Raw genomic sequence first — 27,737 nt, forward strand, 5'->3', positions numbered from 1 at the left:
CCAGCCTCAGAAATCGCAAGTTAACAGCAGCTCAGATCAGAGACCAGATGAATGCCACACAGAGTTCTAGCAGCAGACCCATCTCTAGAACAACTGTTAAGAGGAGACTGCGCCAATCAGGCCTTCATGGTCAAATAGCTGCTAGGAAACCACTGCTAAGGAGAGGCAACAAGCAGAAGAGATTTGTTTGGGCCAAGAAACACAAGGAATGGACATTAGACCAGTGGAAATTTGTGCTTTGGTCTGATGAGTCCAAATTTGAGATCTTTGGTTCCAACCGCCGTGTCTTTGTGAGACGCAGAAAAGGTGAACGGATGGATTCCACATGCCTGGTTCCCACTGTGAAGCATGGAGGAGGAGGTGTGATGGTGTGGGGCTGTTTTGCTGGTGACACTGTTGGGGATTTATTCAAAATTGAAGGCACACTGAACCAGCATGGCTACCACAGCATCCTGCAGCGACATGCCATCCCATCCGGTTTGCGTTTAGTTGGACGATCATTTATTTTTCAACAGGACAATGACCCCAAACACACCTCCAGGCTGTGTAAGGGCTATTTGACCAAGAAGGAGAGTGATGGAGTGCTGCGGCAGATGACCTGGCCTCCACAGTCACCGGACCTGAACCCAATCGAGATGGTTTGGGGTGAGCTGGACCGCAGAGTGAAGGCAAAGGGGCCAACAAGTGCTAAACACCTCTGGGAACTCCTTCAAGACTGTTGGAAAACCATTTCAGGTGACTACCTCTTGAAGCTCATGGAGAGAATGCCAAGAGTGTGCAAAGCAGTAATCAGAGCAAAGGGTGGCTATTTTGAAGAAACTAGAATATAAAACATGTTTTCAGTTATTTCACCTTTTTTTGTTAAGTACATAACTCCACATGTGTTCATTCATAGTTTTGATGCCTTCAGTGAGAATCTACAATGTAAATAGTCATGAAAATAAAGAAAACACATTGAATGAGAAGGTGTGTCCAAACTTTTGGCCTGTACTGTAAGTCAATGGGAAAGTCTTTATGAGCCACAGGTGATCACACTAGGGACCCAGAAATTGCAGTACCACTGTTTGACCACTACGAAAATTGGCTTCAAAGCCTGGCACATTTCCTGGGAGCCTGGTTAAAATGTACAGATTTATACATGTTTACAGCCTGGAACAAAGAACCCTTTTGGTCTTTGTAGCTAATCTAAACATTCGCAACAACTTTACCAGGAGTGATTTTCTATAACCCACTGTTGACATTTTGTTAAAGCTTAAAGGTGCGCATAAGTAAGGACGGGCCGCCTGAGAAATCGGCTGTCTGTGAGGCTTTGCTACAGTCTATGAGTCAGATCCACTCTTCGCTTTCTTCTGAATATGGTCGCTTCTGGATCCAAAACTCCAAGATGGAAACAGCCAAAATGCCAAACTCGAGTCTTCCAAATGGGATTCACCAAATCAAAGGGTGACATAGCAATGGCTACTGTATGTCCATTATTTATACAGTCTGTTATAATTACAGGATTGTACAAACCAAAGTTCTCTGAACATAAAGAAATGTGGATCGATTCTGCCACCTGTCAGTTGGACAACACAAACACATCTGCTGAATGTGTCATTTCCAAATGTCTTTAAGATTTAACAGCTATTTCTTTCTTGATGGTTTCTTTCTGTGTCCAAGTCAGTCACATTACCTGCAATTTCTACTGTGGCCACTACGCCAAACATCACATCTAAACATCTATTACTGCAGCTTTAAGAGATGAGTTGCCTTCTGCTGGGGCTGCGTGTGTATGTGTGTGTGCCTGCTAATGTAGGCTTAAAAATACTGCACATTGAAAATATAACACTACATCCATTAGAATTGGGTTTAATTGAATTGAATGACGATCTTAAGGTGACATGATTCGCTTTAAAAGCCAGTGCTTCTATTATTTCAGGTCAAATATATTAGATTATTGTAAAGTCAGAGTTTACAACCACTTAGATGGTGATGTGAGTTGGTAACTTATTATTATGATAACTTCAGTATAACATGAATGCAAAATATCGCACATGCACTGCTACTCATCCATCCTACTGAACACTGAGATCACCCATCCCATGGAGCCTTGTTCTGTCTTCCTGTTTTGAGCAGCTGCTAACCCTTCTTTTTTTCTCTTTGTATTCATCTTGCTCCTGTCTACGTCTTTCAGCAAAGCTTTGCGAGATGTCACAAACAGAGTAGATATCTTCTGTGCTGCTTTTCAGTGTTCACACACCGTTACAGCAGATGTCACAGACTTGCGGTGTGAATTTGTTTGAAAGGCACGCAAGAAAATTCACAACAGCTTTGAAAACTGTTGCCAACGAAAATGTTAATAATTTCCCAATAACTGGATGAAACAGCACTGCACATGACACTATTTGCTCTGTCGAGAAGTCTGAGCATGTGTAAAAAAAAAAAAAAACATTCTTCAGCTGTAATATGGACATTTCTCGCAGTATCTGGCACAAAGCTGTGGATAAAACTGAGGAGGAAGCTGACAGAACCCCTTCAGTAACGAGCACTTTGGGAGTTGTTCCTCACTCTTTGTTCTCCTCCGGGAGAACTTAAGATGAACAGAGGTGGTGAGGAGCCAGGGGAGGAGTGCCGCTTTTCATCCCGCTGATTCACAATATTCCCCTCAGACCTGCCCCACCCACAGACTGGCTGTCTCTCACACTGCCTCTGCAGTGAGGTGGGTACACTGCAACCCTCACCATCACAGCAGCCTCGCAGCCTACTACATCAGTGGAGACGGGAACTTAAAGCAAATACTGTCTACGTATGAACCTAAAGTGTAGACATTAAAATACATATTATACTAATTCAGCCATTAACGTGTACAAACAAGCCTCCTAACATCCCGTTGTTGTGCCTAAAGCATTGAAGTAGTTTACGGAACAAGAATTTGGATAGTGTTTTGCATTTCTAAAGCGTTCCTCTCTGACCCACTAGTTTCTGTCTAAAAATTCAGATTTATTCTTATTAATCATCGCGCCTCATTTCGCTCATCTACTGCCTTCCTTTTCCCTCACTTCTGCACAGCTCCTTCCTGATCTTCCACTGATCTATTTTAAAATTACATAAAAGCAAACAAAAATAGTCTGATGATAGTCTGTCTCAAACACAGGTCTGTTATAAAAAGGGTTTAGCTGTCATGCAGCCAAGACGAGAAGCCTTCAGAAGCTACTTAGACATGGAAATACAGGACGGCATCCAGAATCATCAAAACTTCTTACATGAATGTGGCAATTTTTGCAATTGCTCATCTGATTGCCTTCACACCAGTTTAATGTTCACATTTAAAACCGGTCTTTATTTTTATTGGTAGCCTATTTTCTGAGACCTACTGACTCAACACCTTGTGTTGGGTAAATTAAACTAGACTGTCGTCATACCTTATCCCTGATGCCTTGCCTCATGCTTTCCCTCTCGGCCTCCATCTTGGCATATTTGGCCTTCCTCTCCTCCTCCTGCTGCCTCAGCGCCTCCTGTCTCTCCTCCTCTTTCTTGGCTGCATCAGGGTCCTCCTCCTTCTCCTCCCCACCCAGCATCTTGCCCACATCAGGAGGACCTCCTGAGAAAGAGAGACATAAAAAAAACAACATCAGAAAAACACGAGGCACGATGACAGCTCCAGCAGGCCTCTAGGACTGAGATATTGAACTAATAAATTAGTCTGTGAGATGAGACGTCCAACAGAAACAAAACAAGCAGATAAATGGACTGTGGAATATACACAAAGATGAATTTACAAACCTCAGGTGAAGCCATAACTGTTATTATATTTTGCCAATATTGAACACTGGTTGATGTCAAGTTTAATAAGTTTGCTCATTTTTCTTTCCAAAGAACTTGTGAGATTTATTTCTTCCCACAGGACTGTATCCTGTCAGTGGAGCTTTTTAAAATTGCATTTAGACGATTGGAGGACACTCAGTCTTTTAGACAGGATAACCCATTCTATGGGAACCCAACAGGGACTTCATTAAATAAAAATGTAAACTTGAAAATTAAAATTAAATTCCACATTATAATTTTCCACATATTAATATGCAATTATCCAATTTTCATTTTCATTTTCAAATATAAAAAAATTCAACAATGGACATCATTTTCTATTTATGCAAGCGAGCAATATTTAGTTAAAAAATAAAAATGCAATCTGTCAGTCCTCTCTTCAAGGTGGGTCTTTAATTATGACATCACTTCCTCATTCACCTGTCGACCTGGGCCAAGGGCATGTTTATCTGAAAACGATGTGCATGTTACTACGGTTTTCAGGTTGAACGACATCAGTGTGCAACAGACTTTAAGGTATGTTTTTTTTTTTATTGTTTGGTGGGCGTGTCAGATTTGTACCCAATCATGTGTATGTTGGAGCCATAATGTAATTTTTGTTTATTTTATTATCTTAACACAAGGTAAATATATAAATATAAATATACACATTCATTTATCAAACTGAACACAGGGTGGAGCATTCATGTGTGAAGGGCATGTGGGTAAGTTCCAGGTAATAGGAATCAGGTGTGTGATACGGGACGCAATCAGTTTTTGACCACGTTATGTGAGCATGTTGAAAAGCATGAAGTATTAGCTCATAAAATTGAATTTGCTGAATGGAATAATGATTACATATGGACAATTCTGTTGCCCTTCTGTGATATGGTGAGCATGTATTTATTGTATTGAGAATAAATGGATCGCCAAATCCAAAGTGAGAAAGTGCATTGGACACGGGTTTATTGTTAGCCTAGAACATGCGTCCGGAACAAGTTCACCCGTTCACCCCTCAGTGGCTTGCTTAGTCATTTTGTTTTGTTAAAAACTCATAACAGTGTATATAAACCAAATTCTGGGAAATCTTTACTTATTGTACGTACAATTTTTGTTTTCATGTCACACTCGCTTTGGCAATGTAAAGTATGTTTTCCATGCCAATAAAGAACCAATAAAACTGAATAAACTGAATAAAACCCCACTGTATTTACAGGCAGTGCACCTGTGTAACACGACAGGGTGTTCAACGCACATTACATCATTCAGTTGTCTTAACTGCAGTACATATACCTTGTTAATTTATTTAATCTGTCCACATAGTGAAAGCCTGTATGTATGTAAAACCCTCACTGCTCTATCATATTAACATATGTTACATATTTTGTCCTTAATCGTATCCTATTACTACATTCAACAACCCAGTTTCCCTGTGAATCACTTACATTAAAACAAATGTGTTGTAATATAATCTCCTTGCTGTTTGCATTGGTAGGACGAGTATCATTATCTGCCATTCAATATGTTGCATTCATTTTATATTTCAGATATTTATCACTCTCAAAATTTTCTTTGGACAATATTTGGAAGTATTGATTCTGTTTTTTCATAATGTTTTCCTGCTTTATATCTATATTGACCTTATTCTTTTTGTTATCTTCATAGTTTCGTACTTTTTTTTTTTTTTTCCTGAGGCCTTTTAACTTCTTAATTTTGCGCAATTTACTGGAGTAGGTAAGAAAGCATTTCACTGCACATTGTGATTATGTGACGAAGAACTTTAAGTATGATTTTAAAAAGAAATATCTGACTCAACATTTGTTGATGCCTTCACTCTGTTGACAGGCTGACTGGAGACACTTGATGTACATGCCCAGTATCCCTAGTTGTGAGTCTGCATTCCCCTATGCAGCACAATAAGGACAGTTATGAACACAGACTAAAACTTTTTGTTGAGATTTATTTGACATTTTATGTATTCCTTTAAATTCCTTTAAATCTAAATCTAAATGCTGTTTTAAAGACAATGTGCAATGCTAATACAGTTCTGATGGAAAAAATCCCTTTATTTAAATGTCTTTGTCACCACATTTCAAGAAACATTACTGAGGACATGAACTCATTGTCCTCAGTGGTAGCTACAGCCCTGATGGTTTCCTAACTGAAGGTCAAGGGCTGTGAGAGCGCATACAGTATAAATATGACTTCTGCTTATTACACAACAAGGCACCAGCCCTGGAATATGTCTTACGCAAGCCCTCTTACTGTCGCTATAGGAGTTGTACATCCCATGAAATAATGCTTTGTGATACCAAAGCAGAAAAACGCTGAGCTTTGCAAACAAGAATAAGCTGTCAACAGGCATCAACAGAAAAGAAAGAGATGAGGAGAAAAGCCAAAGGTCTGAGGGATTTGGGCAAACACAGGAGCACATAAGTAGTGTGGGGGAGGACGGAAAAAAGAGAAGAAGAAACAGGGACAGGGGCGATGGGGAGTCGGTATACTGGTGAAATTTGTGACAAAACAAGACATATTTAGGAAAAACAAGAGGAGCATGAGGAGAGGGAGAGAGAATCTGTCAGAAACTATTGAGTCCAATTAGATGAGCTGTTCCAGTTAGTGGGATTAGCCAGCAGTTTCTGTGGGACCTGATGGAGAGGGAGAGAGTGTGACAGTTGAAAAGATGGAGGGAGGGGAAGGAAAAGAGGGATGAAGAATGAAAGGGAGGGTTAAGTCAGGCCGAGAAGGAGGAGGAGGAGGAGGGGGGGAAAGGTTGAGAGGCAGACAAGGGGTATCTGAGGAGAGAAAGAAAGACAGAGCACTCCTTCAGTCTGCAGCTGCCCCCGGTATCGTTTGTATTTTTGACTCATCAGCATAAAAAAAAAACGAACTGCAGCAAAATGCGGAGAGATAAAAGACAGGAGAGACGGAGGGGAGGATGAAGTGGGATGGGATGAGTGCAAGAGCAATGAAGGAGAAAAAGAAAGGGTGAAGGGAGAAATAAAAACATCAGGGGAACTGCAGGCTATAAAAACTAAGTGAGGTTTACAAATTCTTTTGCTGACCTTTTAGAAATTTGATGAAAATTTATGCTACATTTATTAGAATATGATTTAAACATGAGAGAACTTATTGGCTGCACATTTCCATCTACACAAACAGAACTAACAGTATAGATTAAATGCAAAGATAGGCATTAATGTGAGACATTGCAGTTGTACATTAACATAACATGCACAATCCATATAGACACCAACATAGGATGGATGTAGAAAAAACAACTATCACGATATTTTGGACCAAAAACATCAATATTAACATTGTGACTATATTACAGGGTTAACCATTGGTGCTTTCCCAAAATATTTACACAATGAGGAAAAATAATAGAATAAATAATCAAAAAATAATGTGGATATAAAGAGAGAGTGGGTGAAAGCTATGGCTGCTCGATTGTGGCAAAAATCATGATTGCGATTATTTTGGTTCAACTTTAAAATCACGATTATTTACCGCTATTACTCATTAACTTTGGAAACTTCGTGCAATTACCGAACTTTTCAAAGTCTTCTGAACAGTGGATTTTCTTGAACTTTATATATTATTTTACTGAAAAACAAATAGAAAATAAATGTAAAAAAATGACATGAATAAATAAAATTCATGCCGTGATGATATCACAGTACAACATCACGAGCTCGAGTGTGATATTGCTTTTATACAACAGTTCAACAGTTAAATAAGCAAGGCTGATTAAGAAATGTTGAAAAATGAGGACAAAATAGATAATTTAAGCATTTTATTTGTCTTCCGCCAACAAAAATAGTTCCCTCAGGACTCCGCTGTCACCGTTACTATGTAACGCAGACATGGTGCGCCAGGCACTTCCTCTTTATACACATTTATCTGCACACTTCCATTAATTGTGCAGCCGGTGAAATAAGTCTCTGGTGACTGCATGGTGGACTGTCGCTTCACAGGCACAGCCAACTCTGCCTTCTGATCTGACAGTATGTTGCTTTTCTCCAAGTCATTGAGCTCCGCTGATGAAACACTGACAAACCTGGATGTGTGCTCAGATGGATTCAGCTTCTCCTCTCCCTCATCTTCCTTTGCTGACCATTCATAGTTCAATTCAAAACTTATTTCAGGAAATAAATCCATATTTTTGGCTGTTTGACAGTGGATGAATTAATTAGCCTACAACACAACTGCTGAGCTAACTGACACTAACCGTCAGTTTTGATTTGATTGTTGATTGCAATCAGCTGTGAGGCGGAGCGATACATACACAGTGAAATAACCGTGATGTTGTACTCCAATATCATCATGGTTTTACTGTCTCTCAACCAATCAGATTGCAGGGCCGGAACTAACTGTTGTATAATGAATAATATATAAATATAAACCCAGCACAAGAGGAGAGCCCCGTGCTGCTGTCAGAAAAGCGATGGACTGCGATAACTCGGAGCAGCATGGGAGTGAATTACAAAATAATATTTTTGAAAATATTTCATGCTGCCTTTTCCCTGAGGGTCTGATTAAGTTGTCAAATTTGTCGATAGTCACTTTTTAGAAATACAGTCACTAACAGGGTCTTAAATGTTACTGAATCTAGCTAGAAAGTTGGCACCACTGAGCGCACCATTGTAAAGGAAATGGGTGTGTTGGATTTAAAACACAAGACAAAATTAAGAAATGAAAAGCGAAAAATCATTATACCTTGATTTTTTTTTTTTTTTAAGATATTTTTGGGACATTTTTACCTTTTAATTTACCTTGAAGCCAAAATCATAATTGAAAATAAAATTTGCTTAATCGCCCAGTAAGTAAAGCTAATCAGAGAACAGCTAGAGCGGTGATGCAGGTGCTGTGCGGGACCATTGTGGTGAGGAGAGAGCTGAGCCAGAAGGCAAAGCTTTCAATTAACTGGTCCATCTACATCCCAACCCTCAGCGATGGTCATGAGCTCTGGGTAAAGACCAAAAGAAGAGGTCGCGGATACAAGCGGCCCAAATGACTTTCCTCCAAGGGGCCGCTGGGCCTTAGAGATAGAGTGAGCCTTAGAGAAGGAGCTCAGACATCCGGAGGGAGTGTGAAATAGAACTCCTGCTTTTTCGCATCGAAAGGGGTCAGTTGAAGTAGTTCGGCCTTCTGATGAGGATGCCTCCTGGGCACCTCCCATTAGGGGTCCAACTGGTAGAAGGCCCCGGGGTAGACCCAGAACACGCTGGAGGGATTACATATCTCATCTGGCCTGGGAACATCCCAGGGTCCCCCAGGAGGAGCTGGAAAGCGTTGCTGGGGAGAGGGGCGTCTGGAATACTTTGCTCAGCCTGCTGCCCCCGCGACCTGGCTTTGGATAAGCAATTGAAAATGGATGGATGGAACAGTTTGGTAGGCTCAGAACTCAGAACTCACTTTTAAGCAAAATATTGATATCATATCAATATTGTGATATGAGACTATATATCCTCTTAGATTGTGTATATCGTAATACTGTAAGTGATGTCTCTGTCTTCTGGTTTTAGAGGCTGCATTCCAGTAAAGTGATGTAATTTCCTGCTCTAGCTTCTCTTTTATTTGTCTTTACCCGAGTCATTATATCTACATTATTGATGACTTATTTATCAAAAATCTAACGCTACGTATTTTGTGAAAGCACTCAGAGTCAACCCTTAAATATCATCGCAATGTCAATATCAAGGTATCTGGTCAGAAATATGGTGATATTTAATTTTCTCCATACCACACAATATCAATAACAATAAACTATCTATATACTGTCCAGCCCTGTTTAATCTAAATGAGTGACTCACAGTCTTTGGACACTTCATTTAGTCCATATTGTGTAATACACTGCCAACAAACTGGGAGAGCATGAAAGCCAAAATGGCTGAAGAGACAAAGAAGATGGCCACCAACGGAGACTTCAAGTGTATCACCAATCAGTGCTGAGTACACCACTGCACAGACCATGCTGTTTAATGCACAGATGCTTCCTGGGAGCTGCAGAACACACCACAACAGTGAGGGCTCAGCACCAAAGATGGAAACTGAATAAGATGTGAATAAAACAATCACATTAATGAGCCACTTGGATTTGAAGTGAAAGACACAGATGAGACAGAAACACAGAGGAAGTGAGAAATCCAAAGTAAACTGAGGTATTGCTGCATCAGCATTTGAAGATCAGCACAAAGCAGCTGACACAGCAATATTTCCCCGACCACAATACACTATCTTCATCAATATCTGTCCTCTTACAAGTGTGTGTGTGCGTGAGAGAGGGAGATCGTGAGGAAGAGAGGGATGTCTTGAGCTAAAGAGCATATACAGTGAGAGTTCCTATATGCACATGTGGATATGAATAATTGCTTAGCTCCATTTTAGGCTCTCATGCATGAGCACTTGTGTGGCTGAGCAATTACTTTCCATGTGTGTGAGTGTGCAGATACAGTACGTTTGTGCATGGATAGGCATATGTGGACACAAATTATGTATGCAAATATATCTGGTGTGACTTTGCATTAATTATAAATTTTGCAGTGCAACTGATATTTAAGAAAGTGGCTTATTACCCACTTAAGTGTTACTCTGACTTTAATGACCACAACACATTCATACTGTATAGTCTGTTTTATCTTAATTGTGCTGCTAGGAAACAGCTTACATGCAGTTTATTTCCTATCAGCTGCTGATATAAGCAAACACTGCAACTGCAACAGGGATTCAGATTGGACCAATTAAGAATCAGTGCTTGCTGCTGAGTCTCTTTGTAGTTGCTTTGAGTGTCTTTGAAGTCCTTGTGGGTCTCTTTGTAGTCATTTTGTGTCTCTTTGTAGTCACTGTTGGTCACTTTGTAGTTGTTTTGTGTCTCTTAGTGGTTGTTTTGAGTCTCTTACTGACTCTCTGTAGTCTGTGGGTGTATTTGCAGTCATTTTGTGTCTCTTTGAAGTCCCTGTGGGTTTCTTTGTAGTTGATTTGTGTCTCTTTGAAGTCCATGTGGGTCTCTTTGTAGTCATTTTGTGTCTCTTTGTAGCCACTGTGGGTCTCTTTGTAGTCATTTTGTGTCTCTTTGTAGCCACTGTGGGTCTCTTTGTAGTTGCTTTGTAACTCTTTGTAGTCCCTGTGGGTGTCCTTGTGGTCATTTTGTTTCTCTCTGAAGCTCCTGTTGGTCTCTTTATAGTTGTTTTGTGTCTCTTAGTGGTTGTTTTGAGTCTCTTAACATATCTTTGTAGTCTGCAGTTGTCTTTGTAGTTGCTTTGTGTCTCTCTGAAGTCCCTGTTGGTCTCTTTGTAGTCATTTTGTGTGTCTTTGTAGCCACTGTGGGTCTCTTTGTAGTTGCTTTGTATCTCTTTGAAGTCCCCATGGGATGTTTGTTATAGTTTTGTGTCTCTTAGTGGTCATTTTGAGTCTCTTTGTATCTCTTTGAAGTCCCTGTGGGTATCCTTGTAGTCATTTTGTGTCTCTCTGAAGTCCCTGTTGGTCTCTTTGTAGCTGTTTTGTGTCTCGTTTTAGTCCCTGTGGGTGTCTCTGTTATCATTTTGTGTGTCTTTGTAGCTACTGTGGGTCTCTTTGTAGTTGTTTGGTGGGTCTTCATGGTCATTTTGAGTCTTTCTGTACTAGTTTCTTTGTGTATAGTTATTTTGGGTATTTTTGTAGTTGTTTACACCTCTTTGTAGTCATCTTATATCCCTTTGTGGTTCTTTTACCCCTTTTTGTAGTCTTTGTGAGTCTCTGTGTGTCTCTTTGTGGTCATTTTGAGTCTCTTTTATGTCGGGACGTGTCTCCTTAAGTGATATTTTGCAGATGAAAGCAAGAGAGGCCCTTGACACTCTGGGTCCCTGGGCCTGTGCCCATTAGGCCTGTTCAGGAATCCATCCATGATCCACTGATATACCCTTTTCTATGATCTATAATTTTATTCAGCAAAACAATGAGCTTGCGCATACTGTGAAAATCAAAATTAATGTTTACATGGACTGATATCCGCAGTAATGTCAGAATATATCCCAGAATATCCCTGGTGTATTTCAGATCTCTCAGAGCCAGAGTTAGAGCTTATCTGACACACTGCAAAGCGGATTCGCGATCAGTTGATGATCTTGGTACCTGAATATCTTCAATAGAGTCTATGTAAACACTGCTATTGAATCCCGTAAGTGGAGCAATGACTCACAACCATTGTCAAAAGATTCCCTTCCCATGCATGGCCCAGAAAAAGCCCTCTTCTAACTACACACTGCCAAACCAAAACAAATTTGGTCTGGTTTCACAAAATCTTATTAGCACATTCAGATGGTCTTTGTTCAACTGTTAAAAAAAGCAGGATCCTGAGAGACAAAGCCCTGAATTATATTGAGCTATGATCCCAGCTCATGCTTTGTGAGCCATTACAGAGATACAGCAATGTCCTTTCAAACCAGAATTATTCTATTAAGCTCTCATGCATCACATAAGCTGTGTCGAGCTATGTTTTTTGATTAAAGTGTCTCTACACTTTACCCCTGCATACTCCATGAGGTTGTAGTAGTTGTCAGAATGACATTCAGTATATTAGCTAATAAAAGCCTGTAATGGTAAGTCGACAGGTTGGCCTTTAGCCTTCTTTCAGAATTTTTGCATAATCCACATTATATTAGAGGAGTCAACATTGGCAAAGACAAAGAGGCACTCCATTTGAAAGCAGCTGACGTGTATATTTGTATGAAATCTGGCATGTAGACAAAAGAAAATGCGATGTTTAGGAGTGGACTTGGACGTCTGTAACACTGGTTATCCATTACCTTTCATACACATACAAATCATCTCCTGGGGTAAGGCTTTTTTGTTCTGTGCTAAATTCAACTTTTTAAGACATTTTCCAACTTTCCCAGCAGACCTAAAGTTATACCATGATTCTGTTCTTGATACTTGGACATTGCTTCACAGCTTAGATAAAAGGTGTCATCTCTCTAATCCCTTCCTTCTCAAAGTTCTTTGCTAAATCTTTGTTAAATCCAAAGTCTCGAGGGAAAGAGGCAAAGAAGACTAACCTTAGCTAACTCTCCCAGTGCTTGAACCTTTGACAGCATCAGATAAACAGTACTTTATCTACTCTCTTCCCACTCCAGGTTCTCAAGGCAAATCCCCTCTCTGACTCCAAAGTGTGGTGGGAAAGCGGATGAGTGTAAAAGATCTAGGTTTGGCCTCCAGGACAGACAGCCATTGTCTCAACACAGCTTATTAAACAGCAGGAAAAAAAATGTGAGAAATCGGTGGAAAGGGAGGAGAAAGTGTGCTCACTGTTGTTCCGCTGTGTAATTGGTGGCAGTTATGCTTTGAGTCAGCTTAAATTTCCCTGGAGCCGCTCGGCACAATGTATCAGGGCAAGACAAAGTGAGACAGCTTTATTTTGCACTGGGACTTTAGCTCACAAATGCAAGCTCACCCTCTTGACCCACAGTTTTAAAAATATCAGCTGTTGTTTTGTAAGTTAAAGTGAAAGTTAAGAGTGTGAAAAAAGTCCAGTTGTTGGCATTATACGTTTCTGCAAACCACGAATACATTACATTTGTATGTTTCGTATATCATTTCTTGTCAGTCCAAGGTGGAGGGGACGGTGGATGGTGTGTCACCTTGGCAAGATAGCGGCAAGGCTACAGACTATTATTCGAAACCAACAAACAACAGTTGTGTTTAGGCTCCTAATGTAGGTGTTCTGTAGCGACCCAACGGTAGGAACAGGGCCAACACCGCCGTCATTTTTTACCTACACGTGGCTGCTTTTCCCACAGGGATTGCGCCCCGCAAACAGGATAATTTAAGCCGAAACATTATCCTCTCCTCACCACAACCAAGTGGTTTTTGTGCCTGAGCCTAACCAAACGTCAACCACACCAGTGTTAAAACATAGATTTTCAATGTATCTTAACTCTACCTAATAACTTGCAAATGTAACATATCCATGATTTGCAGAGACGTACAACATCTTTCTGGCTTTTGAGCTGAATTTTTCCCACAAATTCCCTTCTAAAACATCAGTATTTTTCATCATGGGAACATTACAGTAATGTTCATGTAATTCCTCTAAAACAGATGTAATGGTGGAAATTTTGAAAATCATTTTACTTAAAAAGAAACACCTCCTTATTTTCATTAATACATGATTGTCAAATTTGTTGCTGTTATTTCTGGTGATTTCTTGATTTTAATTTGCAACAAAATTAAAATCTTTGAGTTTTATATTCATGCTTTTATAGGAAACCTAATTAGATTCAATTAGGGATAAGGGAATAAGGAATAACAGATTTAAAGGTCCAAAGATAATAAAATTTTAATTTAAACGGACTGCAGTTGTTTTTTTTCTTCTGTGACTGCACAAACAGCATTAACATCTGCATATTGCTGCTCTATTATTCAAAGGATCCGGACATACTGTCAAACACACACACACCCTTTGTGCTGCAGGAGGAGCTCAAGGTCAGTCCGCTGAACTGAATCTAATTTGTTTGAGTAACGCGTGAGAAGAAGATGGGGAAGTGTGTCTGTGTCAGCGATGGAGACCTGATTCTCTCAGCCAATCATATTAGAGTGCTGCTAAATGTGATTATCTGTACTTTGAGGAGACGAGGTGAGGGGAGAACATCTCAAGGTGTCTTCTGTTTTCATTTCACCTTAAATCACACAGCTTTGTCTCACTTAACCAGTGACAATGTCACCCATTAGAGCAATGTGATGCACTTCTCCTAACACATTGTTAGGCCTACATGTCGACATATGATCTTGTGCTGAAGTTAGATTAAAACTGTAATAAATAATGATTTTTAAAAATGATGTTAAAGGTTTTGAATGCACAAGTGTGTTGAAAAACATGGAAGCTGAAGTTGAAGGCAAGACAAAAAATGTTATTATAACCTTGTTAAAATGCTTTTATTAGCAAGAACAGTGGTAGACTATCCCTATATTATTTAGATGGCCGAGTAATTTCATTAAACAGCTGCGGACTGTAGGGTTTTGTTTTTTTTTTGCAAAATAGTAAATCATATTAGTTCAGGACTATTTTCAGCTGTGGAATAATACACATTTGATGCACTACTGAGTACTGTAGCAGGATGGACTGTGTGTGATTGGCTCGAAGTAAAATACAGCATCCATGTCGGTTGTAATGAAGAAGTATGTTAGCCAGAACAACAGTGTGGCTCACTGATGTGTTTCTAATTATATTATAATAGTTTAGGGGCAGTGAAGGAGGTCTGCGGCACAATCTGACAGTAGAAAGTAAATTTATAAACCATCAGGCTTGATGTTTAATGTTAATTGTAAAGAAGTGGATCAGCTACGTTTAAATATCATGACAATGTCGCGTTAGCTTGTTTCCTAATTCTGTGTGTAATACATGGTGAGCAGTTATTAAAAAATAATGCAAAACACTGAGCATGGTGGTGTCAACTCTAGGTCATTTGTCTTTTCTGCAAGATGCAATAGTAATAAGCTTTTCAGAAATGCTTTTTACAAGCACATCATTTTTGCATCGTTTTACAAACCTAAAAAAATAAATAAATTGAAAAAAGCACTGGCAATTGCCAAAAAGCTTTAGTCAGGACAAGGACGCTCACTGTCATACACTATTTTAAGTACCCACAAGCTGTACTAACAAGCCAAGCATCTTATCAAAAGAGCACATACCACTTTTGGTGTCAGCCCAGAGGGAATGAGTCATTGATCCTATTCATATGTGCATCTTCATTTAGCTGTCCAAAATATGACTGTCTCCATCTTTTTTCAAGTCAAGGCAATTTTAGCAACCCTGTGTCCTAGAACTTGTGCTTGTATGTCACTAAATTGTTGTCTTAATGACGTTGTGGCAACGTAATCAACTTTTCCTTTGGGCAAGGAAAAATACATTCATGTACCATGTGGGCTTTGGAAGGAGGTGACTGGGGAGGACAGTGGGTGTATAAAGTGCAGGGCCTTAAGGAGGCCCTCTCTAAATGCAACTCCAGTGTGGCCTCCCATCGCCTTTTTAGATACATAACACTTTGATCAAAAGGATGCTTTTCTCTCCTAAGATACAATTTCTTCCTCAGATTTACCTCCTGACATTTCTTTTACAGTTAAACTTTCTGAACGAGTAGTAAGCAACATCTCACCTGGTAATAAATCCAATCCAGCCCACAAACACAGGGATCTAGACTCATTACTGCTGATGCAACTAATGCCTTTCTTATGTAACCGTTTAATAATATTGATGCAACTTGTCGATTAAGTAGTTTTGAAATTAAAATAAACTGCACCCCTGGCTCCCTATATTACATTTTGGGGGTCACCACCGTAGCCCACATGCTCTTAAAAATTCTCAGCCTGTAAGCAAAACTTATTAAGCTGTTCTTCATTTTATAGTCAGGATTGTTACTACGTAATTAATCTAGTGCTGTTGTTATATAGGAGCAGTGAAACAGACCCTCACAAAGCCTTTACACCTTACCTTAAATTCTTGCTGTGGTTTCCCTGTGCACAGATTGCTTCTGCTCCTGAGCACTTCAGTGCTGACTCGGCACTTCCCAACTCCTAAAAGCTGAAGTTAGTTTGACAGAATAGGGAGCTGTTAAGTGAGGTAGACATTAGTCCCAAGGCATGGAGCTCAATCAAACCCCGAAGGCCTCAGGCAGCAGTCAAACTTTGACTACATCAGCAGAAAAGTCAGCGTTACACAGCCAGCAGGCGAAAGGTGGTTTAATTAGAAAATTAATAAATATTAAACTTTTGTATTATGTCTCATTGCTAAATGTGTAGCTTGCCAAATTAGAATCTGCTGCAGGAATATAGAGAGTCAGGCGAACATTAACTATACTTAAATGTACATTATAACATCATGAAATCATTACCAGGTTAATTTCAAGACAAATCTGTACATTTAATAACAAGAAACATTTGTGTCAAGAGGACTATCAGCTCCTGTCTTCACACAGTTAATACTTTGGCAGCACTGTGTCCAGTTTGGTAGGATATCTGTTGGACTGATTTACAGCACCAACGATGGCACTACTGCAGTGTGGGATGCAGTGGAGTTCAAAGGAAGTGGGATTTTAATTTTGAGCATTTTTTTTTGCATTAACACTTTTTTTTTTAAAACACCATTGTATATTGTATATATTTCAGATTGTCTACTTTATTCATTCATTCATTCATCTTCTAACTGCTTCATCCTCTTGAGGGTCGCGGGGGGGCTGGAGCCTATCCCAGCTGACATCGGGCAAGAGGCAGGGTACACCCTGGACAGGTCGCCAGACTATCGCAGGGCTGACATTGTCTACTTTACTATTTTATTATTTATTTTATTTTATTGTCTACTTCAATATTTTATTTTATTTTATTTTAATGTCTACTTTAATATTTTATTTTATTTTAATGTCTACTTTAATATTTTATTGTATTTATTTCATTGTCTATTTTAGTATCTTATTTATATCTTCATCTTTATCTCTTGTTTCCATTCATGCTGTATTTCTATTTCTACTTTGCACGGAGCATTGGAACAAAAACAATTTCCCCCCGGCGATTAATAAAGTATTCTGAATCTGAATCTGAATCTGAATTCACTGATACAAGGTGGTGGCTGCCGATCATTTTTTACATCTTGTGGTTTTTGTTAATTATTCATTTCTTTGTGGTGTTCCTCATCCATATCATGGGTGTGAAGATAAAATGTGTGTGCGTACAGTGTGTAAAAACCCTTTAAGGTAAATGTGTAATTTGTGTTTTGGACCACAAAACTAAAATCAGCCCTATCTCCTAGCAATTTGATTTTTATACAACTAATTTGAAATGGCAAATCAATTTTTTAAGGGAAACATAATGCAGAGCGAGTTACACTTTATCAGCATGAGAAAATGTTGTTAATTAACATACCCGGCAAGACACAAAACTGTTGATGCTGAACATATCAGCAAAATGTTCACTGACAACCTTACCTTTTTTATTAACATTTAACCAAAATCACAATCTTTCCCTAACCTTAACCTAAGTGTGCACTCCTAAGAGAGGAGTCTCCATGTGAACCCACAGTTCTGGTGTTAAGTATTCCAAAACATATGTAGCATTCCTAACACAAGAGGTGGTGATGGAAAAAACAAGGAGATCTTTCATCGAAGCCATATAAAATTCCCACCAGATTTCAAATACATTTTAGAGATGTGATGTAAAAGGTTCCTTGACAACCATTTTATACCAAGCAAAAATTTGCATGGAAATATCTAAAAACTGATTTTATGGGTTTTTATAAATGCTTGCGCATTTGTGCAGATGTAAAAATATTTCAGCAAATTTCCGCCTGCGTAAGTGTATGCTTCAGCTAATGTCATACCTCTAGGTCATAACTAGCTTGCTGCCACAACGGGGGAACGTCTTTGTAGTTGGGTGTCTCAACACCTTCTATACGACAAACAGTGTGGAACTACAGTACAGGCCAAAAGTTTGGACACACCTTCTCATTCAATGCGTTTTCTTTATTTTCATGACTATTTACATTGTAGATTCTCACTGAAGGCATCAAAACTATGAATGAACACATGTGGAGTTATGTACTTAACAAAAAAAGGTGAAATAACTGAAAACATGTTTTATATTCTAGTTTCTTCAAAATAGCCACCCTTTGCTCTGATTACTGCTTTGCACACTCTTGGCATTCTCTCCATGAGCTTCAAGAGGTAGTCACCTGAAATGGTTTCCACTTCACAGGTGTGCCTTATCAGGGTTAATTAGTGGAATTTCTTGCTTTATCAATGGGGTTGGGACCATCAGTTGTGTTGTGCAGAAGTCAGGTTAATACACAGCCGACAGCCCTATTGGACAACTGTTAAAATTCATATTATGGCAAGAACCAATCAGCTAACTAAAGAAAAACGAGTGGCCATCATTACTTTAAGAAATGAAGGTCAGTCAGTCCGGAAAATTGCAAAAACTTTAAATGTGTCCCCAAGTGGAGTCGCAAAAACCATCAAGCGCTACAACGAAACTGGCACACATGAGGACCGACCCAGGAAAGGAAGACCAAGAGTCACCTCTGCTTCTGAGGATAAGTTCATCCGAGTCACCAGCCTCAGAAATCGCAAGTTAACAGCAGCTCAGATCAGAGACCAGATGAATGCCACACAGAGTTCTAGCAGCAGACCCACCTCTAGAACAACTGTTAAGAGGAGACTGCGCGAATCAGGCCTTAATGGTCAAATAGCTGCTAGGAAACCACTGCTAAGGAGAGGCAACAAGCAGAAGAGATTTGTTTGGGCCAAGAAACACAAGGAATGGACATTAGACCAGTGGAAATCTGTGCTTTGGTCTGATAAGTCCAAATTTGAGATCTTTGGTTCCGACCGCCGTGTCTTTGTGAGACGCAGAAAAGGTGAACGGATGGATTCCACATGCCTGGTTCCCACTGTGAAGCATGGAGGAGGAGGTGTGATGGTGTGGGGGTGTTTTGCTGGTGACACTGTTTGGGATTTATTCAAAATTGAAGGCACACTGAACCAGCATGGCTACCACAGCATCCTGCAGCGACATGCCATCCCATCCGGTTTGCGTTTAGTTGGACGATCATTTATTTTTCAACAGGACAATGACCCCAAACACACCTCCAGGCTGTGTAAGGGCTATTTGACCAAGAAGGAGAGTGATGGAGTGCTGCGGCAGATGACCTGGCCTCCACAGTCACCGGACCTGAACCCAGTCGAGATGGTTTGGGGTGAGCTGGACCGCAGAGTGAAGGCAAAGGGGCCAACAAGTGCTAAACACCTCTGGGAACTCCTTCAAGACTGTTGGAAAACCATTTCAGGTGACTACCTCTTGAAGCTCATGGAGAGAATGCCAAGAGTGTGCAAAGCAGTAATCAGAGCAAAGGGTGGCTATTTTGAAGAAACTAGAATATAAAACATGTTTTCAGTTATTTCACCTTTTTTTGTTAAGTACATAACTCCACATGTGTTCATTCATAGTTTTGATGCCTTCAGTGAGAATCTACAATGTAAATAGTCATGAAAATAAAGAAAACGCATTGAATGAGAAGGTGTGTCCAAACTTTTGGCCTGTACTGTACCTCAACAACGTACAAAACACACGATGAGATCACCCAGCAGCTGGGATATGATGATATGATGCTGATTTGCACTTGCTAACTCTTTATGTTGGTCAGGGAGTGGGGCTAGCCACAACAGCTAGCCTTAGCATCAAATTTGGGGTCGGATTAATTTATGAGTTGTGTAGTTAACGTTAGCTCCTTTGACTTTATCTGTCTGGCAAGGTTTTTTGTTGTATGGAGTGTACATCAGCTTTTTTTTGTAACTAAAACGTAACAGAGCAACGCAGATAGACTGCACTGGACTCACTGTGCATAGATGTCATGGGGAAAATTCATATGTGAATTTGCTGTATTCCCTGACCAAATTTTCATGTTGTACTGGTGAGAAACAGCTTTAAGTCATTTTAAAATAATACTTTCCAGTTCCAGTAAATTGTAATGCATGCAAGTGAGAAATTAACTCCCACTTTGTGCTGACCTATAGACATTTTTATAATCTAATAACCTGTATCTATGAACCATTTTCAGGGGTTCAAAGCATTAATGTTAAGCAGTGGATATAATGTGCCAAGATGAAGCATGCACAGAGAAATTCTCATGTTTCCACAGTTTTGGCTCATGCACTGTAGATTAAAAGCTTTCCCTGTCTGAGCCTGCCAGCTGAAGATACACAAGATATGTAACACTTGCACTGACTTAAAATACACCCATGTCCACTGACCTACAGTAAGACAGAGAAATGGCTATGCAAAAACCTGTCCATGAAAACTCATCTCTAACGTTTGGTGTGTGTGAATTAAGGATGTAAAATAGGCGCGACTATCTTTCTATCTTCTACACTGCTGCCCCAAGCTCAGCAAGTACAAGTCTGTGTTTGCTTCTCATATCTGATCCTCAGGTATCCAATGAGAACATTCAAGTCCAATATGCTGTTTATTAAGTGTAAGACGACATAAGTTTGTTTTCTCCTACACAGCTGACCACATGTCCAGTGGACATTTGTAATCCCTTTGTGCTGTTGTTTCTCATTCTACCTAATGACCTTTAAGAAGTTCAGTGTGACAAGTTTCACCATAAAATTTGGTTCAGAATTTAATGTTATCTGGTATCCATGCTTTTTATGTTGCAACTTTCCAACTGTTTAAGTGCTACAGCTGTATGATTTACCTGCAAGTTGCTTTCTTCTGTTGTCATCACAACTCAACAGTACCTGCTGGTTCCATGTACTGTAACTAAAGAAAAGACAATGCAGCACAATATGGCACTAACATGGCTACTGCAGAGGAGACCCTCCAGCAAACATCTGAACTCTGCAGATGTACGGCTTTCTGGATCTGAGTCCTGCTGAATCATCGCAGTTTAACATTGCTCTGTTTTCATCCAAGTATCTGTAACCAAAGAAGCCTTGGAGGATTAGTTAATGCACTGGCAGCAACCTCTCTTTCACGGAGACTCGTCCACACACTCATCACCTAACACACTCAGCGAAACACTCAGCGACAGACAGTGTAGCAAAATCCACATCTGAACAGAAGCTTAACAAGAGCAAGGTAACAACAGGCCATAAGACTAGACCCCAGTAGATTCAGAGTAAAAATATAGCTTGATATATTTTTTTTATTTCTTTCATTAAAGTTGTTTTATGAGGTTAACTTCAAAACCAGTTTTTCAGTAAGCTGGCAGACACACATGCAGCTCTGTATGTAGTGCGTTTAGTGTCCTCATGAGCAGACGTGCTCACACAAGAGCCAGCAGCCATCTTAGTGGTTCTGTGATGCTGAACCAATGGCTGTATATACAGATTGATGGCGTGACAGCTCCCCAAGGGTGAAGCCAAAATATATCGATTGTCCCCTGGTGGCTGGCTGCAGTATAGGTCATTAACCCCCCTCCCTTCATGTTAGCAGATGGGACATAGTAAAAGATACATTTAGGTCAAATAAATGTTTTCCAATGATGGTTTCTGTCATTTTGGGTGTAGGTCATATCACACTGATGTATGTTCAAGTGTTGTTGTTGGTTTGAACTAGTTATTTGATGCTTTAAAAACAGGGTGTGATGTCATGATTAACAGCTGTGTATGTCAATTGGTGGACTTGGTGGACTTGGTTTGGATGGATGTATGGGCAGGAACTCAATATTTCAAATGTCGTCACAGCACAAGACAGCAGTGCCCGCATCCAGAATATTTGGGCTTTATTTTTGTAAAGACGGAGAAAGTAGAGATGCCTAGTCCTTCTTTACGCTCTATGAGCTATAGAGGCACAGCAGTTCCTTGCGCTAAATGCTAACACTGATGTTTAGCTGGTATAATGTTTACCTGAGATTAATGTGTTAACATGCTAACATCTGCTAATTAGCACTGAACAAAGCACTAGTCTGAAAGGAATGTCATTTGTTTTGTAGAAATGTTGCTCTGATAACGGTGCTAGATTAGATATTAGAGCATCACCACAGTAAGTGGGATCCATCCTCTGAAAACCATGAATGTCCATGCAAAATTTCATGACAATTCACCTAATAGTTTTTGAGATATCAGTATAGAGCAAAGCCATGCACCAACCCACAGACATTGCCATTCACAGAACGCTGCTAGTATGCCTAATAAGAATGGTGTTATCTCTCTTTCAGGGAAACCAATCTTAAATAAATCTTAAAATGTTTCCTTTATTTGATAGATGACAGTGAAGCCAGACCAGAAATGGTCAGCAAGAGTCAGAAAGCAACTAAAGTCGCCAGCCAGAATCACCCCGAGGACGTGTTGGTTTCACAGTACGCAGCTGAAACCACTGAACCACAGGCACGCCCAATAATGCAGCCCAACTGAAACTAAATGTGATTGATTAGTGCAAACTTTTCACCAATATTGATGTATTGACTAACTTGCACTGACCGTTGGATTGATAGAATTAGCTGGTTAATTGGTTTGTTTCATTATCGGATTTTTTCCCCCCTCAGGGAATTTTAAAGGTCCAGTGCACTGTCAGCATTTTCCCAGACGTATCTGTGGAAAGAGGTCACTGTGTCCCAGTCAGTAAACATGGACCAGCACCAAAGACAGCTTGCACTGACAGCAGAATAATCACCCTGACAGGCATATTGATTAATGGAGACACACACACACACACACACACACACACACACACACACACACACACACACACACATTATTAAACTTTCTCTTTCTTCCATCTTTTCTCACTCTCATCTTACAAAAATCCATACCCTAAAGTAGGCTTGTGCAGCCTCCATAATTCATCTTGCCTGGAGATGCAGATGTACCCTGTCCTATACAGTATCTATAAAACATCTCTCCAGCACAGGCAAGGTACAGGCGCACACACAGGCAAACACCCACACTGTCAAATCTATTCCCAAAGTCCGCAGGCGGAGTGCAGCCCGGCTTCTGCGGAGTAAAAACCGGCATCCAATGCAATGCAGTTGATTTAAGAATTCATAGCGCAGACACGAGGCACAGCAGCTATGCAGAACGAGGCAGTGCCGGCATCCTCTGCATCCCAATGAGGAGTAGGGGCTCAGCTGTAACTCCACATCCCAACTGTAACTGCCTGACACCTCTGTAACCTGGACAACAACAGCTCAGCATCCTGCACGACTGATCAGTGTGTGTGTGTGTGTGTGTGTGTGTGTGTGCGTCTGCTGCATTACAACTAGTGGTGCCACTTTCCTGCCTTTCTCCTTAAAGCTATGGCTGACAAGGGGGATGAATTACAGGGCCACGATGAGGACTAATTAGGGGGCAAATAATAGCTAAGATAATATTCTAAAGGATAATACCTGAAGGCTTTAGAGGACAAAAGTCTTGTGGAAAAAAAATGTTAGTAATAGTTCTTGGCAAAATAGCCCTTCTCTATTTCTCTAGCCTGAAAAGACGCCAACAGTTGGCTTGAAAAGCAAAGACTGCCTGGTAATTAAAGCCAAGTGAAAACCTCATAACTTCATGTCATCATATTATCAAGATTAGGGGAAAATTTCCCTTTTTTGCACTTAAAAACTCCTCAAATCTCACTGAGTAAACTCAAAAATGCATGAAGATCAAGCTACTGTCCTGAGAAGGTGACATTTCAGACATAAAAGGTTTTCACTTGGCAGGTGCTGTCCTATTTCATCCGCAGCAGCCTCGTTTCCAGCGACTTGATGCGCTTTTATTGAATCACTGCACACAAAGACACTTTTTCCACAAAAGCAGAAATGCAGAGCACCAAAGCATGAACAGGTTTCCATAGTCCTGATCGTATCAGGTTATAAGAGTCTGCCGTTGTCAAGGACTTGACCAAAATGATGTTACGCCCTGCCCTTAGAGGTTTTTAAAGGATGGATGCAGAAAGAGGGAGAGACGGGGGTGTGTTAGGGGAGGTGGTGGGGCGTAGCTGATGTTTGAAGTAAGGAGTTTGGTGCAGGATGGATTATCTCTGTCCAGCGTCCCCACAACTACCGGGCCAGTACTGGTACAGTAATGCCACTGTTGCTGCTGAACAACCCTTTAAATCCTTTGCACTGCAGTGCTGTTAAATCAACCTCTAGCCCGGCGGACTACTCACCTCCCAGCGCAGCTTTCATTACAAAATTCATGATGAAGCAGTTCTGTGTTCTCTTCCTTCAGTGGTCACGTTATCGGGGATAGACCTGCAGCCAGGGGACAGAATACACAAGCTATGACTGCATGAACACCACTGTTGGGACATGCAGTTTCACTCCAGTAGTTTTCATACACAAGTGTTTGATGGGATGGGGGAGGACGACGACGACGGTGATGATGATGATGAGGCTCGATGCGGACAAAAAACGACCTCCAGACTGAGATCCCTGTTTGGCAAAGGACAAAGTAGCTCTCCCACTTTTACAATAATTATACACATATACACAAGATCACTTTAACTCCTGCGAAATAAGAATTTACATCTTAAACAGCCCCAAAATGTGATCAATTCTAAAAAGGGTTACTAAACTAGGTTAAGATGGCTTTGCCATCCAGCACAACACCTTGTCCCGAGTTACTTCAAGACACCTGCGCCCTCGATTTACAACCAAAACTCCATCTTGTGTGGATTTCTGCTGATGCTGCCTGGCTGCCTGTGATGTATACTCGTGGAAATAACTCCCAGAAAGGGGGCGAGCAGAGGCAGGGTCAAAGATGAGCAAATGGAGGTACGGTTCATGTCAGTACTGGGCCTTAGAGAGCATCTGCAAGGGCATTACACAAGTGAGAAAAAAGGACTTTTGTTAAAAGCAGCTATGCTTTCCTACAAGGTCCTCTCATTTGTGAGTTTACATTGAGTATTATGGCACTGTATTCTCCATGATATGACAATATAAAGTGACCCAATAATCAAAAACCTTACATAAAAAATGTTTCTATAATATTGCTGCTGAGACTTTGTGTCTAAGGTACTCTGTGAGTTTGCAGACCTCGAGGTACTTCACGGTCATTAAAAATCTCCTATGTCATCTTTATAATATGATATTTTTTATGGGAAATGCAGAGATTAGACCCGAGTTTTAAGCGACCTTGTTGTACTTTATGGTAATATTCCTCACAATCTTTTTTACGACATGACAACCCCACGTAGTTTTGCTGTATTTTACAGCATCACTCTGCCATTGCGGCACAGACTCTCAGGGAAAAAAAAACCATCCCCTTTAAAAACTTGCTGCACTCATTACATCGCCGTTTCGTCCTCGAGTCATTTTCATTCGCCCCAAAGTCAAATCTGCACCAGCTGAGCGTCCTTATATCATTTCCTGGTTCCCCTTCACGTTCATCATCTGCAGCAGCATCAGCACCAGTTTCTCCTTACATGAACCCTTACAGTATTCACTCACAGCTCCTGGTGCGGTGCAGCATTTCGGCACAATTACAGCACCGTACTGTATGTACCCCCTGTTAAACGACTGCACCTGCATGCTCAGATAGGCTACACACACGCACACACAAGCCAGTATGCTACATGCGCAGCGTGGAAGTGGATGGATCTTTTACCAAAGCGCTCGAGCTCATCACCATCCGGTTCTGTACAGTGAAAGCTGCACACAAACATCCCTTATCTCTGGATGCTCGGGGATCATTTACCTTGTTTTGATCCTCTTCCAAATCTTTGTCCCTCCAAAAAAAAAAAAAAAGCCTCGTCGAAGTGTTATAACCAGCCTCCTTCTTCTGCTTCAGCGAGGGGGACAGAAAACACAAGTTGTGCGTCTTAAAAAGGAGGGGATTGCGCCTGTGTGTGTGTCTTCCTGTGCGGCTCTCAGTTTGCAGACATGCCGGTTGTGTCAGAGTCAGGCTGCAGCGGCGGAGGAAGAGAGTCTATCCCTGCAGGACGAGATGAGAGCATGCAGAGGGAGAGAGGGGGAGGGAGGGAGCCAAACACATGAATGTAATATCACCCAAGTGAAGGTTTCTTTTTATTTCTCAGTATTTCAACAGAAAAGAAACGTCAAAAAGTACTTTAAATGTGCTAATAAACTCATGCAGATGCTTGGGATCATAACAGATGACACCATGCAAGATGAACACTCAATCAGCAATATCATAAGATCTGCCTTTGTGTCACCATAGGTCAAAATTCATTTGTTCTCAGTTCATTGAGCCATGCCTTTAAGGTTCAGGGTTGCTTTTACTGTCTCTTGAAAGAAAAATGTATCTTGGAGTACAGGAATATTGTTGCATAAAGAACAGACAGATCACAAAAAGGCACTTAATAAATAAAAATGTACTTGGAAACATTAAAAAAGAACCCTCTATGTACAAATATATACACTTTACTGTTAAAACTGCATAGAATGAAGGTTTAAAAACACCAGTATCAGTGTACAGCGTTGTCACCATATAAAACTGAGGCAAACGTTATTCAGTTTCCTATTTACACATCCGACAGACACAGAGCAACGTTAGCGTTCACTTAGAGTTGTGTTCGTGTGAGTTGTCTCCTTTTAGCTCTGTTTTTGTCTCCACCAATTCCTGAAGGAAACATCTGTCTCTTTAACTGCTAAATGCTCCACTGTTCTCAGCTGTGTATGTCTGGTGTTTGGTGCAGAGCAGGATGTCTACAGTGGGTTTATCAGAGCTTTGATGAGCTGCCTGCTGAGAGCGAAACAGTGATGTTGCAGACAGAGCCCTATGCAGGACTGTTTTCTTAATCCTGCCCCCACTGGATTTCTGACCACTACCGCCCTCTCCGGTAATATGTGTATCGCAGACTGTCAGATTTTTGTAGCTCATTTGGCCAAATAATTGTTCTGTTTCATCGTTATAAGCCCCCATACCTTTATACGTATGTATCTATGGCAGCACCAATAAACACAGGCTGTTCTAGGAAAAGCTGTGCACCCAAATTCATATGTATCACACGTATTTTGAAAGGCTGTGATCACGTGACCAATGTGCTAACGGCAGTGAGCAAGAAGCCAGTCCCAAACGCTTCTAAGGAGGCAAGTTAGGGTGGTGGATGGGTCACAACAAAATGGGCTTTCACCCAGGACTTTTCCCTGGAGTCCCACTTTCAGATACGTGTGAGCTTCAAGTCATTTTAAAGTACATCCTCACCATGTTCATTTTTCTTAACCTAACATCAGTAACTTTACTTGCCTAAACCTAAAGACACCCAACCATATTCCTTTTCCTAACCCTAACCACAGTAACTTTTATTACCTTGACCTAACCTCTGTAACTTTACATTAACTACATAACTGTACATTAACGCTAAACCTTTGCATTACAAGTAATCCACCTTACCATTAAAGTACTGAACAAAGCACCTGATTGTTGTGTATCTACAACCATATAAAAATACCTAGGGACATACCCGTAGGTTTTGACAGGATTACCTCTAAACTGAATGCAGTTATTTTAACTTGAGTTGAATGTATTGGATATCTGAGATTT

At 40.5% G+C, this 27,737-nt stretch overlaps 1 protein-coding gene across 1 annotated transcript in view; it reads right to left on the reverse strand.

The window, feature by feature from the left end:
• Positions 1 to 26,184, reverse strand: part of cplx2a (complexin 2a) — a 28,987-nt gene extending 2,803 nt beyond the window's left edge. The window contains exons 1-3 of the mRNA XM_033623051.2: positions 25,929 to 26,184; positions 24,400 to 24,484; positions 3,402 to 3,580 (exon numbers count right to left, since the gene is read on the reverse strand). Of these exons, the coding sequence (XP_033478942.1) occupies positions 3,402 to 3,580; positions 24,400 to 24,430 (210 nt within the window). The 5' untranslated portion in view covers positions 24,431 to 24,484; positions 25,929 to 26,184. The remainder of the gene's footprint in view (positions 1 to 3,401; positions 3,581 to 24,399; positions 24,485 to 25,928) is intronic.
• Between the last annotated feature and the right edge of the window lie 1,553 nt (positions 26,185 to 27,737).

This window comes from Epinephelus lanceolatus, chromosome 3, assembly GCF_041903045.1.
Source record: "Epinephelus lanceolatus isolate andai-2023 chromosome 3, ASM4190304v1, whole genome shotgun sequence".
Taxonomy (NCBI): domain Eukaryota; kingdom Metazoa; phylum Chordata; class Actinopteri; order Perciformes; family Serranidae; genus Epinephelus; species Epinephelus lanceolatus.